At 45.5% G+C, this 16,565-nt stretch overlaps 1 protein-coding gene across 5 annotated transcripts in view; it reads left to right on the top strand.

The window, feature by feature from the left end:
• ATE1 (arginyltransferase 1) overlaps positions 1 to 16,565 on the top strand; it is a 108,277-nt gene that overhangs the window by 25,279 nt on the left and 66,433 nt on the right. For 4 of the 5 annotated variants that reach the window (XM_045854110.1, XM_045854106.1, XM_045854105.1 and 1 more), the window contains exon 8: positions 14,769 to 14,801. The exons of the other annotated variant lie outside the window; for it this stretch is intronic. In XM_045854110.1, coding sequence (XP_045710066.1) covers positions 14,769 to 14,801 — 33 coding nt within the window. The remainder of the gene's footprint in view (positions 1 to 14,768; positions 14,802 to 16,565) is intronic. 5 annotated transcript variants of the gene reach the window in all.

The following is a 16,565-nucleotide window of genomic DNA, read 5'->3' as shown; positions in this document are numbered from 1 at the left end:
GTCACAGCCCCAGGGGTCTCGTGGCACTCCTCAGGCCTTGGCCGGTGGTTTCTCAGGTCCAGGGGCGGGCTCTCAGACACAAGGAAAGTGGGCGGAGCAGTAGGATAATCACTTGTATCCTTTAAATACTTTTAGTGGTAGTGACTCCTTTCCCTCAGCTTTTTACTTTGAAACTTTTGAAATTTATGGACAGAAAAGTTGAAAGAAAACAGTAAACACAAAGTGGTTAACTTTGTCAGATTTGCTTTGTCTTTCTCTCTTTTTTAAGTGGAATCACTTGGAGGTATTGGGATGGCCAAAAAGTTCATTTAGTTTTTTTCCGTAAGATGGCTCTGGTAGCACTTGGTTGTCCAACTTCATTTGACATAATTTTGTTAGATTGTATTGGGACAGCTGTCATGGCCGTGTGCATTTAAAAAAACTTACCAAAATCGGTGAATTTCTGTGTAGCCATTTTAATATTGAAGATGAAAGAAAATACACAACATTTTCGGCATGTTATGCTTTATTATTTCAAGGAAGGTAAAAACACAGCAGAAACGCAAAAAAAGATTTGTGCGGTGTGTGGAGAAGGTGCCATGACTAATCAGATGTGTCCAAAGTGGTTTGCGAAGCTTCGTGCCGGAGATTTCTCGCTGGGTGGTGCTCCACCCACGGTCGGGCGGACCAGGTGAAGCTGATAGCGATCAAATGAGACATTAATGGACAACAGTCAGTGCTCTGCCATGCAGGAGATGGACTACACACTCAGAATATCCAAGTCAATAAAGTTCTTGGTGGAAATGAAAAATGTGTCTTTTATTTTATGGGGGAAGAAAGCTAAACTGACTTTTTGGCCAAACTGACAAGTTGTAGATAACGCTTCACCTGTAAATACTCTGTGTGCTTCTCCTAAGAAAGAGTATATTTTTTCTACATAACCACAGTATTCACCATTCCTAAAAGATTAACAAGTTCTGTGACCTCACAGTTCCTGTTTAACTTCCCAGTCACACGAGGCACTCCCTGTAGACCCCAGCGCCCTGTGCGAGCGCCTTTCCCCACAGCACTGCCGGCAGTGCGGCATTGAACTTGGCTTTTGGCAGCGCGCGAGAAGCACGCCTGATTCGCTGTTAAGTTGGTGAAAAGGTGTTAGGCAGAAGCGTCTTGTTTCGGATAGCCTCTGTGACTGTGGGCTCCAGGGTTCAGAACGCACTTCGTTCTGCGTTTCTGTTTCGTGCACTTTTGTGGCATGTGAGTGGCCGACGCTGACGGCGTCGGTGACGTGAGAGGGGGTGAGCGACAGCGGTCTGAGGGCGGCCTGAAAGCGGGCGCAAATGACAGTGCTGTCGCACCGCTCACAGCAGGGGGCACGATGGACAGTGCAGGTTGTGGCGGTGGAAGGTGCCCGACGGCATCTCTGACGACTCCTAACGGTTTTCTCAGTGAGAACGTGAACCTGTCCTGTGAAGGCGAGTGGCCGAATCCAGGTGATTGTCTTAATAAAATATTTAAGCAGCAAGCAATGGGGCCTCGTCCGCCTGGTGCACGAGAAGTGTTTTGTTTGCACTGCGGAGGAAGGCTGCGGTGAGCCCCGGTGGCCCTCTGTAGGGTGGGCGTGTGATGGGATTTGTGCATGTGAGTGTGTATGTAATATCATAGTCACATTGTAACGGAATGAAAGGAACACTGATCTAAATTCTAGGAGGAATGTATCTTTTTTTGTGAGGTTGACTCTTACCTGAAGTGTAGGGAGGGAGGACAGGAAGTGAGCCTGGCTTGAGTGATTTGCTTGTAAGGCACTGTGTGGCCGTGAACCGGGGTGTATCTAGTGTCAGGTAGGAGGACTCTGGTGGCATTGTCCTGTGCCCCTCTTCATCGCCTGTGACCCTGGGGCTGGGGTGAGGTGTTGGACAGCCACCGCCCTTGGATTGCGACCCCCTGACTTCACTCTTCCTCCACGGCGTGGACTAGAACCCTTCTGGAACTGTTCGTCCCGTGGCTTTGTTATCTGCAGGGGACACCTGCCTGCTCTCAGTGAGTCCCTGCTAAAGATCGGGGGGGGGGGTACCGGTGACCAGGCGAGGGGATTAAGAAATACAGACACACGGTTACAGAATAGCCATGGAGTGTAAAGTACAGTGCGGGAAATGGAGCAGCCAAAGAACTTGCACGTGTGACCCACGGACATGGACAATGGTGGGGGATTGCCTGAGGGAAGGGGGTGCTGGGTGGAGGGGGGCAGAGGGGAACAATTGGGACAACTGTAATAACATCAATAAAATATGGTTTAAACAAGATCTTCACTACGGAAGGATTCCCTTCGTGAGAATGCCGTTCCCAGTCTAGTTGGGCAGGCGAAGGTTCTTGGGCTCATGGTCACCCCTGTTCCCTGTTTTCATTCTTCCTCCGCCGTCGCACATCCGCACGTTAGACACAAGGCAGCGTTGTGGGGGAGGAGAGGGGTGCGCCCGGCCGGCCCGAGAGGCCTCTGTGTCAGCACTGGAGCTGCCCCCCTCCCCCTCCCCCGCCCCTGCCCAGGGCTGCAGAGCGCCCATCTTCGCTCCAGCCCGAGTGTGGAACCCGAGCTCTGAGCCCGTGGGGCGGCTCACGGGGCTGGTGTCCACACAGCCAGGCGAATGACGTTGGGACAGGTCTTCTCTGCTTGTTTGTAGACGCGTGATGTCTGCAGTGTGAACATTTGTTTTTAAAGAGATCTTTGAAAGGCTTTAAAAAATTAATAAGCTTTTTAAAGAGAAGTTTTAGGTTAAAAGGTTTTTTTTTTGAAAGTTCGGTTCATGCATTTGAAAGACACTGTCCTACGGTTAGTAAGTAAGCCTGAACGGTCTGTTTTTACTTTAATTTAAAAGAGACGGCAAGATTGAAAGTTTTAAGCCTTCCTGGAGGTAGTAAACAGTGTAGCGAGCGTCTCCCGTGCCCAGCTCTGCACTGCCAGCCCTTGGCCTGGTCCCTGCCGACTTCCTGTCTGTTGGGTGGTCTGAGAACAAGTCCCCGAACTTGCTGCAGGTACTGTGCTTCCCTGGAAACCGTTTCCTAAATTAGTTCAGAGAACTTCCTGTGAGAGACTCAGATGTAAGGAGACCTGCGCTTCTGATGGATACTTATTTTGGGGAACGTTATGTTATAGTTACGCATATATGGTTAGACGTTAAATGTGGTTGTGAAAAGGGGAAAAAGTCCCAGTGGGTCCTTTGGGACCCTCTGGAGAGAGGCAAGGGGATAATACGCCCTGGAGTGTTGTGACTCCAGCCACCAGGTGGCGCCCGAGATCCAGAAGAGGCTCGCTCCTGGGTCCTGGCCGGGTCGGTCCCTGCGTGGGGTGTGAACATGGAGTTTTCCCAGCCTGTAGAGTGTGGACAGTTGCTTTCCTTCTGCCGTTTGTTAGGGGTGACTTGCATCGAGGCATTGAATACGATGATTGCAAATGATTTTTGTCTTGTTAAAGACTTAAGTGTTTTCTGAAACTTAACAGAAGATTTTAGCTTCCTTTTCCCTTTTTAATAGTTTTACTCTATGAAAATAATAAGTTATGTTTAGGAAATTATTCACTGTATCAGACTGACGCTTCCTTTGTTACGCAGTCACATATAGGCATGTACTATTTTGTAAATATCTAACTCCATCGTATAATTAACTGAACTTGAAGGAAGGCAAGCTCTGAGCATTTGAACTATTTTTTATGTATTTTTAAGGCCAGGGCTAACTTATTTGAATAAAATAGAGGGCGTAGGTAGTTATTGGTGTAATTCAAACAGAAAAGCCACTTTTTATGAGCAAGGCCTAATTCAGGGCATTCAGGTTGTGCTCTGTCCTAAGGTGTCGTGAGACTGTGCTGACAGCAGTCAGATTATCAGAGCTTTTGAGGCACTTGGATAAGTTAGAGCAGAGGCGCTGCGGTCTTCTGCGCATAATGCCAGTTTGGGGGGCGACGCAAAGGGGTCGAGTTAAAGCTGGCCCTGGGGACCTGTTCCCTTAACGTCTGTCTTGGTCGGTAATCTCCAGAAACCCGTCTCAGATCAAAACGCCGGAGCGTCATGCATCAGACGAAGGGCCCTAGTGACTGTGTGGGTTGACTTCCCTTATTTGGAGAATTAAAGTGATTTGTCCAAGATCACGGGGGTGACCAGTGGGAGCAACGTCTACAAATTTAAGTGCTTTTTACACTGCAGCACATCTTACCGTATGGAAAAGTTACGGTGGGCCTAAATAATTTATGTCGAATAACTGACATCCGTGAATGAAATGTTCAGCATAAGCAAATTTTCCAGATAACGGAAACATGTTTATTGCTAAGGTTTTATGTACGCAGATCCCGGAGAGCGAGTCTTTCTCGAACGGGTTGTGTTCTTCCCTGCCCTCTGAGGCGGAGTGCGGAGCGGCTCGGCCGCGGGCCCTGCCCTGCTCTTGCGTTTCCCTGAGCCACACGCCCCCCGCCTGCTGCTGTTTCCTCTGAAACGGCCCTTGCAGTCTTTCTCCTTCTGCCGTCCATTTTTGCTGTGCCTGTTCATCCAGTTTTAGCACTTTACCTTTTACCTTTTGAATTTGTGGTTGCTTAATGTGTTTGCTAAAATGTTTGTTGAGCGTGCTGACTGGTGTGGCTCAGTGGGTTGGGTGTCCTGCAGACCTTGAGGTCACGGATTTGCGTCCTGGTCAGGGCACACGCCTGGGTTGTGCGCCAGGTCCCCAGTTGGGGGTGCATGCGAGAGCCAGCCAGTCCATGTTTCTCTCCCCCTCTTTCTCCCTCCCTTCTCCTCTCTAAAAATAAGTAAAATCTTTAAAAATATATTTATTGAGCACATAGCATGTGCCAGGCCCTGTTCCAGAGGCGTTTGATAATTAGCATGTAAGTCTGGTGAGGATCCCTTGCTCTTGTGGAGCTCACTTTCTGGGGCCAGAGGGAGGGGTCAGTGATGGTCATTAAATGGTCAGCATAATGAGCGAGTCAATGGCAGTGTGGTTAGCAGGGGTGGTGCTGAGGAAAAGCGGAGTGGGGCCAGGGGAGGAGTGGCAGGGCTAGTGAATGTCTCAGAAACTAGACTCCCCATTGGTTGTTAGTAAAGTAACCAGAGGAAGTTACAGAAGGAGATTGAGGGGTTCTTCTGTGAGTTGGGGGCGTAAGCACCAGGAAATGCTTTGAATTAACTTTGTATTAACTTTTATTGCTTTCTTTTGGGGTTTATCTTTGCTTTGAATGTCTGGAATTCTAGAATAACTTGATAATTGACCTCTGATTAAGGTATAACTTAATATAACAATAACTGTTCCAGTTAACACTCACGTACTTTCGTTGTGTTTCAAAGGCTGAGTAACGAGAGAGAGAAATGGAATGTTTGGCAGGGAAGGGACGTTGACTCTTGATGAACCACCTGCGTGTGGACACACGTGCCCAGCGGTAAATCATTTACTGAGTGGCGTGAAGATGGTACCAGTACTACCGAGCAGTGCTCCTGACCTTCATAGCTTCCTGCCTTGTGGGTGGGACTGTCGATGCCGTGAAGGCTGAGCAGTGTCAAGGGCGACAGTGAACTCCGATCAGACACCCCTGCCTTAGACCTCAGCCTCCCCGCTCATCACCTGTGTGGGTCCAGGCAGGTTCCTGACTCCTCAGCTGTCGTCGTGTGGGGCTCCTCATTGTAAACTGGCGGCGGGGGGGGCAGTGCAGTGGGCCTGCTGTGAGGGTTAAATAACGGGCAGGGCTTGGCTAGGTGGTCACCGACTGAACCCGAGGTGCTCGGTGCAGGGGATGAGACGCCGTTAAGCATCACCTGGAGTAAGGAGGTCAAGGGCAGGCACGTGGTACTTCTGGCCATCCAGGAGCTAAAATTATATTTTCCTTTGTTGTTTTGTTTTTCCATTTTAATTCAGCTATTTGTTTAAATTAAATGACTGCATATGTTTTAAATTTTAATATTAAATTCGAATGAGTCCTTTCACAGGAAAAAAGTAATACTGAAAGCTAGCTGTTCCGTTTGGTTCATCAGCATGAAATTTTAGTCTTTAAATTACTTTTATACCACATAAACCCTCCAGAGGTATTATTTGGGGAAGATTTATATGTGTATTTCTTAACTGCTTTACTTGGAACTGAAGACAAAGGCACTGTGGATGTTCTGAATTTTTACCCTGGTGATCGAGGTTCTTGCCTATTCTTGGAGGCTGCTTTTGAGAAATCAGCTGTATCAGACTCCCGTGGTCTGCACCGTGCTTGTGCAGCTACCCGGCTTAGAGAAAGTACCCACCGCCCCGCGGCGTGCCGGGGGCCGAGGCCGGCGAACACGCACCAAGCGTGCGTGCAGGGTGCAGCGGGGCGGCCCTAAGAGACCGCCGGGGAGGGAGCGGGCTGCCAGACGGGGAACCGCTCAGAGAGAAAACAGTGTTCTTGGGACTCGTGGCGGGGAGCGGGGAGCGAAAGGGAAACTCCGGTGGTGTCAGAGGCTCCTGACCTGGTTTTTCCACAAGCAAATACTGCTTTCGGTTTCCGGAGAGCATTGAGACATTTGCCCGCAAGGAGTTAAGCACGTCTCAGTGATGGCAGGGCGCCTGCGGCGGGGATGCTCGTGTCCCCCGCGCAGTCTGTCTTCCGAGGCTGTGTTTCCAGCCTGCTTTTCCCATCAGCCCTGGGGGCCTCGCGTTTTACGCCCCCCCCCCATCATGGCCTGGCAGGTGAAAGCACTGCCTATTGATGGCGGGCCTGACCGAGGGAAGCCGGAGTCTTTGCTGTGGTGGTTCATTTAACATGCCAGGCAACTTCAGGAAACTGCTCGCACGACTAGAACGCAGTTGATTTTCTTCTAGTTAATAGTTATAAACGTAAAGTAGATATACTCATACATGATTATTTACCCAGAGCATAATTCTCCTTTTAAAAATGTGTTAAAAAAGGGAATGTATTTGTGTAGCTCTGTAAGTATGATTGATGTATGTTTATATATACACATACACACGTATGTAAAAGTTTTCTGTAATGGTCATTTTAGAACGAGTTCAAAATTTCATGCCTAGAATGGCTCCCAGTTTTTTCTCCTTGGCTGTGGAGGGTGATTCTTGTATTTATACAATTTTTTGCTGTTTAAATGTTAGACAATTGTCTAAACATTTAATTCCTAACGTGTTCCAGTCATGCTGGGAATTAACGTTCCAGTAGGAGGTTGTGGGGACGTGTAGATGAGTAAGTCATGGTCCTTTGCACATTTTAGCTAACAAATAAAACCTTAAGTACTTTTAAAAACTTCTTTTAATAGGTTTGCACTAAGGTTTAAGATGTTGAGATACTGATAAAACACTGCGGCTGCTTTTACCTGGCGCCGTGTAGGCAAGCACGGCTGCCCGCCTGGCAGGAGGGGCAGACAGCCGAGTTCGCACCGCCCCCCCCCCCGCCCCGCCCTTTAACAGACTGGGTCTCACGTCTTTCTCCTGACTGATTGTGAGAGTTCTCTGTACTCACTGGGTACGAGTCCTTGCACATAACATGTATGTTCTATGTGTCTTCTCCCAGTTTTGGGAATACCTATACTTGATAGAGGTGTTTCTTGGTATACTTGATAGTAAAGTATTATTTTCAGAAGCATACAATTTTTTAAACTTTTAAGTTTTTTTTAAAGATTTTATTTATTTTTAGAGAAGGGGGAAGGGAGGAAGAAAGAGAGGGAAACGTCAATGTGTGGTTGCCTCTCACGTGGCCCCCACTGGGGACCTGGCCCGCAACCCAGACATGTGCCCTGACTGGGAATTGAACCTTCAACCCTTTGGTTTGCAGCCCGTGCTCAATCTACTGAGCTACACCAGCCAGGGGCTAAACTTTTCCGTTTTAATGCATTCCTTAGAACTTAGTTTACAGATTAAGGAAGGAACAGATTTAAAGATTTCTCTTACTGTATAAAATTTTGGTTCTGATGTTGACCTTTAAAAACATCTTAAGGTACTCTTTCTCTTAAACACACTTTTAAAATTAGTTTTATACTTTTTATGAGATGTATTACTATTTTATGCAAGCCCTCAACTGATTTAATGTTGTCAACAAGCAGATCTGCAGGTCATTAGGGTCCTGTGGCAGAATGACTCCCATTAGAGAAGCAGCTGCTCCTGGGTCAGCACACAAGGATACGGCACTTGAGTTTCCTCAGTGGGTGTTCCTTCTCTTTGCACTTCGATACAACCTCCATTTGTGGTAGTCTTGTTTGCTGCCGATAATGTTGAAGAGCAATAGAATTCTTTTAGAATCCACTCTCTTTGAGTATAGCTCTTCAACTTATAGAATTATTCTTATCTGTATTTATAGATTCATATGGTTAACTTAACCTTTTAGTTTTAGGAATAGAAACACCAAAGTTGGGGGGGAGACAGTTACCTACAAAGGAGTTCCCGTAAGACTATCAGCTGATTTCTCAAAACTTGCAGGCAGGAAGGGGCTGGAAAGAAGTATCGGACGTCATGAAAGGCAGGGACCTACCTCTGAGATCACTCTATCCAGCAAAGCTATTGTTTGGGGGGGTAGATAAAGTGCTTCCCAGGTAAGGTCAAGTTAAAGGAGTTCATCTTCACCAAGCCCTTATTATATGAAATGTCAAAGGGACTTATCTAAGAAAAAGAAAATAAAAAATATGAACAGTAAAATGACAACAAACTCATAGCTATCAACAACTGAACCTAAAATAAACAAAACTAAAAACAAACTAAGCAAACAACTAGGGTAGGACAGATTCACAGAAATAGAGATCACATGGAGGGTTGTCTGGGGAGTGGGACAGGGGAGAATGGGGGAAAAGTGCAGGGAATAGGAAACATAAATGGTAGGTACAAAATAGACAGGGGGAGGATAAGAATAGTGTGGGAAATGGAGAAGCCAAAGAATTGTACGGTCATGAACTGAGCAGGGGGAATGCTGGAGGGAATGGGGGTGCTGGGCAAAGGGGATAAAGAGAAAAAAATGGGACAACTGTAATAATGTAATCAATAAAATATATTTAAAAATTTAAATGTATGCTATTTGTGTTAACAGATATAAAGCCACTATTTATAAAGCATACAGTTATTATTATGGGGACCACATGAGGTAGGTGTTAGTGAATGACTTAATTATAGCCCACATCCCCATTGCTTTTGGAAATTAGAGAGAGAGTTACAAGTAGTAAAGAAAGATGCATTGAGAAGGCTCAGCAATAAGGATTTGTGTGTAAGCAAACTGGAATCAACCCTGAGAGCAAATCAGTTACAGCTCATTCTCAGTATTAGTGTCGCAGGCTGTTGTGATTCTGGGCAGATAGTAGAATCTTACAAGAGGCACTTTGTTACGGTTCCTTCCATATTGTTGGCTTGAACATTAGCCCATTCACCAACCTAAAGTGCTAAATCGTACAAGGATCCCCTTGAATGAATTATTGGGTAGGAGCCATAACTCTTAAAGGGAAAATAAAAACAGGGCCAATGATTTGTTGATAGTTCACGCTAGAATTTCCTACACTGTAAACGGCCATCCTGAGTGCTTGCGGCGAGTGTTTCTGTTCAGTGCAGGTCGGGGAACATGAGTCAGAGCTGGCAGGGACCAGCATTTCCTAGAGTGGGTTTTGTGGCATATTAGTTCTGTGGAATGGTAATAAATGTTACACGAAATAAAAACACGCCAGAAGACAAACCGCCTCTGGTCAGGTAACTCTGGAAAACACCAGATTGAATGAAGTTGAAGGGTGTTTTGTTTCTGTTCTCCTAACTTTGTTGAGCTAACATCGACACACCGTTATGTCCCTTCAGGGTGCACACACACACACTGCAATATGATTCCCACCATGCTGTTGGCTAACGCCTCCTTCACACAACTGCCGTTTCTCTTTCATGGTGAGAATATTTAAGACCTACTCTCAGCCGTTTGCAAGTATAGACTGCAGAGTCGTCTATGATCGTGATGCTGTGCTTTAGATTTCTAGGACTGACTCACCTTCTGGGGTTTTTTGTTTCTGACTGCGGGAATTCTTGAAGCCTTTCCTTTATCACTGCACCCTGTATTCCCAGGAGGAGGAAGGGGAGGGGAGACACCACTGGTATGCGGCCTTTCCCAAACTTATCTGGGCTTGCTTGGCCATGGAATCGTTTTTCCGAGGGTGTCCTGGGAAGTTGGCATGCCACAGGGCACCAGCCGGTGGAAGTGGTTCGGTGGCCATCATTTCACAGATGAAAAACTAAAGCCCAAATAATTTGTTACTTGGGTAACTATAGCTAGTGAGATTACAGACTGCGTGACTCTTAGATCACTGCTCTGTCCATTGGCAAAAAAGATTTCATGGTCCAGAAGACAAGGTTTTAAATGTTAAAATGTAAGTAAGATTTTTGTCTTCACTTTTAAAATTTACTGAAGCTTAATGTCTGGTCTAAGCCTAACATCTACTTCTAACGGGAAGAGGCAGGGAGGGCTAGCTGTCGACCACGTCGCCAACAACTGGAATAGAGAAGAGCTGTGCAAATGAATGGAAGGAATTACCTGAATCCACTCTGTTTACTTCCCACTAAAATTAGAATAAACAGGATCTTAGTTTTCTCTTCCTTTTTTTGCAGTGAAATAGGAAATAATGGAACTTCATTTCTTGTGTAATCACATTAACCTCTAAGAATTGTAGGTTTATGGGAGACACATCCTTAACATAAGACTTAGTTTTCACATTGCCTCAAAAACAGTTAATTTAAAATAGGATATATGTGGACTGGAAATTCTCGGGAAGGGGGATAGGAATCTAAAGCACTGTGTAACTAAACAAAATTTAGACTCTTCAAGGTATGATTTATTTATTTTTTAAAAGATTTTATTTGTTTATTTTGAGAGAGAGGGGAAGGGAGGAAGAAAGAGGAGAGAAATATCAGTGTGTGGTTGCCTCTTATGTGCCCCCTGCTGGGGACCTGGCCCACAACCCAGGCATGTGTCCTGACTGGGAATCGAACCGGCGGCCATTTGGTTTGCAGCCCATGCCCAATCCACTGAGCCACAACAGTCGAGGCTCAAGGTATGATTTAGATTGATTAGTTACAAAATTTTAAACAAAGATTTTATTGAATTATAGCATAAAATAGTCAGCTTTGACCCCGCTCTGTAAGATAGCAAGTACCACATGCTGGGGCGAAAGGCCGAGGGAATGGGACCCGCAGTGTCCTGTGAACGCAGGGACATTCCCGGCGACCTGAGCGAGCGGTTACAGTCCTGAGGTTCCACTTCGACCAGTGGGTGCGCCTCACTCGTGTTCCTCGGTTTAGGGAGAAGAACGTGGCTTATTTTTTAAAAGTTGCTGTTCAGTGTTTCTTTTTCTTTAAAGTGAAAGAATTTAAAGTGGTTTCTTATTAAATAGAAAAGGCATTTCAGGAACATAATTATGTGTTTCAATATTTTGTATTATAAAGATAAATGGCTGATTATAGTTTTAATGGAATACTTTGACAAAGCTAGCTGTGTGTTCTCCTCTACTTTTTATCCTTTACCCCACCCCAAGTAAATGGCGTGGTTAATACCAAGTCTTAGGGAAAAAGGGAAGAATTTAGTAATCATAAACTGTGTGTGCTTGGAAAACTGGGTAGAAAATGTTGTTAAGCTTGTTGGAAGGCCTCTCCGGAAGCGGTGAGGACGGGTTAGGAAACAGGTGCCAGGGGCCAGCAGGGGGACGGGATGGCACTGGGATGGGGGACCAGCGGGGGAATGGGACTGGGATGGGGGACCAGCGGGGTGAGGGGACCGGGATGGGGGACCGGCGGGGGGGACGGGACCGGGATGGGGGACCAGCAGGGTGATGGCACTGGGATGGGGGTGTGAGTGTTTTAGGAGACGCAGGGGCAGCGGGGCCGCGGAGCACGAGCCCCGATCTCTCTGGGTTGCTTTCCTCTCTACAGAGACCGGAAAGATTTAAAAAAGGCACCGACACCTTTTATGTCTGGATTCTAAATATAGATGTAATCTTTATGTTGTTTTAAAACATTCAAGAGTAAACAGAATAACTCACAATTAAAATTTTTTAAAATTTATCAAGTGAATCAAATTAACATTATTAATACTGTTACTGACAAGCAACATACTTCTTTGAGACTGAAATCCACATGTCAGGCGGCCATTGGATTTTCAGCCGCAGGAAGTCCAGGTGTGTTTCCTGGAAGGCATCTTCAGAGTGGGTCCCAGGAAGGTAAGAAGTGTGGCTGTGCTCACCTGACGTGGTTTCCGGAGTGACGGTGTATATTCCTGTCAGTAAAGTCAGTAAGATATTTTATAAAACATATTTTTCTCAACATTTTGCCTAAATAAGTAGGATAGGATCTTTCTCTTAAATCTGTTAAATCTGTTAACCGAGTATACCCGTGCATGGCACAGTACTTTTGAACGGCCGTATAAAAATGGCTACATTAGAAGAGTGGTGTTACTGTGGGCTCCTGGCTGCAGCCAGTCTTTGTTGTTGTTGTGGTTGTTGTTGTTGTTGTTGTGACTGACTGTGTTTTAGAGAACTTTTAGATTCACAGCAAAATTGATTCATTTTTTTATACTGGTCAGGTGGTATTTGTTAAAATACCATGATGGTGGTATTTGTTAAAAGGCATGTATTTCTACTGTCAGTTTCACTGTATACAAAATGTATTTTGTGATTCTGCTTGCCCTTTTATAACTGTTAGTTTTTCAAAGTATTCCGTTGGTACTGAATACATGTGCAGTTTCATTATGAAAGGACTTAAGCAATTAGCCAAAGGGAAATAGCAGTGGGTTTTCCTGGGAACACTAACTGAGAAGTAGCATTTTTGGACTTTTTTCATGTCCCACAACTAGGAGAATGAATGCGTGTCTTGTGATTTATTTTTCTGTTTTTACTATTTCGGGGACTGAGAACGTTTACGTATTTCATGTTTTGGCAGCTTCAAACGGGATAAGAATTTGTAAGTCTGTTTTGAAAAAGCTGTGACAAGAACGTTACATAGGCACCGGACAGAGATGTATGTACATTATCGGAGCTTCAGGGAGACACGCCAGTTTTCTCGGAGAGTATTTATGTACCCTTAGTGTTATGTAAAGTGACTTCCTTCCTGACTGGGGCATCAGTTCCTACTGAACTAGAACCATCCCCAAACTCTCAAGTTCAGTGCCTGTGATATAGTTAACATGCACGTGCCAGAGGAAACATAGAAACCCCTCAGTGTCAGCTTTCTCCTTTCGAAGTGAAAGTCTCTCCACGCCTCATCTTTCTGTACTGGTAGAACTGGCTTGTCTTTCAGCTCTCACCTTCTCCTCTGGGGAGGGAGGGGCGGGGCTGTCTTAGGTTGGGCGACTGTGAAAAGAATCCCAAGACCACAAAGGCTGCACTTTCAATTTCACTTTGTTTATTTGTTTTAAATTTACATTATGAAAATTTAAAATTTTGTAATACCTTGCACTTTCAGAAAGTTCTCTTAACAGTTAATATCAAATTGCATATTGATATCATTAAGGAAAAATTCTTACAGTTTTCTGATTTTAGTATACCCTGTCATCTAGAGCTTATGTGATACTAATTACATGGCTTTGGCATGTACTGGTAATATTTCAGGAATATCTTTACTTTGGTATTTAGGGGAGGAAGTGTCTGATATATTTTTTAAGCTTTATCATGGAAACTTCAAACATTCATGCAGCAGAGAGAATCGTGTCATGAATTCTCAAAGTCACCGTCTGTCCTCCCTGGTTGAATGTGATGGCCAGTCTTGTTTCGTCTGCACCCTTCCCCCGTCACTGCCCTCCTGACCCCTCGGTGACTTTGAAGGAAATCCCAGACATCATGTAATCTCATTGCGAAATATTTCTGTGTGTGTCTCCAAAAGAAAATAAAATTATTTGTATTCCCTGTGAGTGCTCGCCAGCTTTGTTGTGGAGGGGAAGCTGGACACTTCCTGAAATAGGCCTGCCATCAGTTTTGGTAGTTAATTTGCATTTAAAAAGATCGAGAGTTTATACTACTTGGGCATTTCATTATTGCAGTAAACCTCAAAGGGTTTGAAATGTTGATTTTGTAAATAACATCTAAGAAAACATTGTGAATTGCCATCATGAATATGTATGAAGGTGTGTGACAGTCCTTGGTTCAGAGCTAGCCTGCCGTTTGCTTTGTCATTTGTAGTGGCTCCCTACCTCCACAGTTTACGTATCTGCCCTTCAGGGCTGCGGGGCAGCACGCTCGGTTTCCCACGAAGTGCTGTCCGCCCCTTTGCGCGCCCGAGAGAGGACAGAGGGAAGGTGAGCATCACCTTCAGAGGGAAGGTGGGGCCGAGAGACACAGGACAGGCCAAATGGGTGAACGTCGCCAGGCCCCAGATTGCAGAGCAGCGACTGCCCCCTTTGCTCGCTCTGGCTTTGGGTCGTGCCCTCACTCGGACCCTCCTTCGATTCCTCTTTCTTGGCACTTACTCAGCGGGGCCCGTGACATTCACGGTCAGGCCAGTGGCTGGCTTCTCCCTTTGAAGAGGATGCTGTGTTGTACTGGCGTTAGGAAATGAACCTTTAAGAAATGAAATGTGTTAGGACTTACTTGTTTTATTTGTCTTTGTACAGATACTGAAAAATGCTTATTCAGTTCAAATAACTAGAATACCTACTGTGGGCTAAATTGAACTTTCATAGGCTTCGGATGAAATACACAGTGTATGAGAGCATTAATTTTACATTGATTTTTAGGTTTACTTTAGATGCTCTAATTGAAACATTGTGTAATAATTTTTCCTTTTTTGTTCTCTCTTGCTGCCCACTTACTGGACGAAACTGCTTCTGTTCAAACTCGATCCTGCAGTTCACAAGGTTCCTTTGCAGCTCCCCCTTGGAGGTAAGAGTTCACGCACACGAGTACTGGGGTCACTAACTGAACGTGATTATCCATACCTTTTGTTGGGCACTTACTTGATAATTTAGGAGTGATTGTTTTATTGTGGCACATTCATTCTTCAGTAATAGTAAGGAGATGAATACAGATTTTTTTAAATATGAATTTCTATAAGTTCCAGAGCTGTTCACTTTCATAATCGGTCATTGCTTCTTTTTAAGTACATTTTTTTTTTAACAAGTAGACTGAAGAGCACTATTGTATCTCCCACTTTTACAACTGTTTATCATCGGCCTTATTCTCTGTTACCTGCCCCGGCGTTAGAGAGAGCTGGAGAAGCCGTGGGCAGAAGCTAACACGCAGGAAGATCCATCTGGTTCGAAAGAGCTTTTGAAAGTCTGCGAGTGGATCGGGGAGGAGAAAAGGACTTAGTTTTCCTGAGCCGTTCCTGTGGCCTGGGCACTGTTCTGGGCGCTTGGCTCGCTTTCCCATTCAGTGCCTGTAGTGGTTCTGCAGTTCACACCTAGGAACCCAGTGATGGAGTTGTGAGGGGATGTTCAGAGAAGCAGGAGTCCTCGTGAGCTACGGGTGGCAAGGAGCAAGCGACCCGTGGAGGTGCGAGGACTCGGAGGAAGGAGCGGGAGAGGGAGGCGGCGGAGTCTGTGGAGCGATGACTGTGTTCAGAGCCGGCCGGGGCTTAAGATCACATCATCCCTTCTGGGCCGCACGGGCAGATCCCAGCTTCTCCGAGCCTCAGCCTTCTTCCCTGTGAAATGGGTGTAATCCTTCCCACCTCCAGACGAAGCAGTGGACAGGGGAGCAGTTTATAAAATGCTGCTCGCACCTTAGCGATAGTTTGTATCTCCTCCTAGGCTTCACAGCAGTCCCCGCAGTGCGACTCTGTTCCCTGCCTTTCACTTGTCCTTCGTGTTGCCTCTGGCGTCCTTGTCACCTTGTGTTCCCTTCCCCCACTCCCAGCTTGCCGAAGTCAGACCCTCCTCAGGAGGAGTCGGGGTGCAGTGTCCTGCCGTCTGGACGGTGGGGAGCGTCTGGGCTTCGGAGTGAGAGCGAGAGGGAGTCCCATGAACAAGTCATTTCATCGTTTGAGAAGCTTAAAAATGGAGATGACGCAGACTGACAGGTTATTAAAATAGAGTGAGGCGACGTGCGGCAAGCACGGGCACAAGGCGTGTCGCGTGCAGTTTTAGGTGAAGTTCAGTGTAAAAACAATAAAAACAGAAACCATATCATGAGACAGTATAAATTATGTGTAATATGCTTGTTAGTTGAGTAAGCACTTTCTAAGCGTAGAAGAAAGGGAAGTATCAAAGGAAAGAATGGAAACATTAGATTTGATTTTGTAAAAATATTCATAATTTTGTTCATAACATCATATACAGTTAAAAGGCAGTTTGGGGAAGTATGATGAAAATGTTATTATACTTACTATCGTGACCTCTTAGAATTCATTTTAAAATGTCTTGTTTCCTGCTACATAATATTTGGTTGGATTTTAGCAGTTAGTTGATGAGATGAAATACAAATGGTAATAAATGTCTTAAAAGTCCTTATAAGCAAGTCCTGGCTGGCATAGCTCAGTGGATTGATTGCGGGCTGTGAACCAGGCATCGCAGGTTCAATTCCCAGTCAGGGCACATGCCTAGGTTGCAGGCCATGGCCCCCAGCAACCGCACATTGATGTTTCTCTCTCTCTTTCTCCCTCCCTTCCCTCTCTAAAAATAAATAAATAAAATCTTTATAAAAAAG

The sequence above is a fragment of the Phyllostomus hastatus genome, unplaced genomic scaffold (assembly GCF_019186645.2).
Source record: "Phyllostomus hastatus isolate PE091 unplaced genomic scaffold, TTU_PhHast_1.1 phas_scaffold_1066, whole genome shotgun sequence".
Classification (NCBI taxonomy): Eukaryota; Metazoa; Chordata; class Mammalia; order Chiroptera; family Phyllostomidae; genus Phyllostomus; species Phyllostomus hastatus.
Note: the sequence above shows the minus strand (reverse complement) of the source record. Positions and strands in the feature narration are given on the sequence as shown.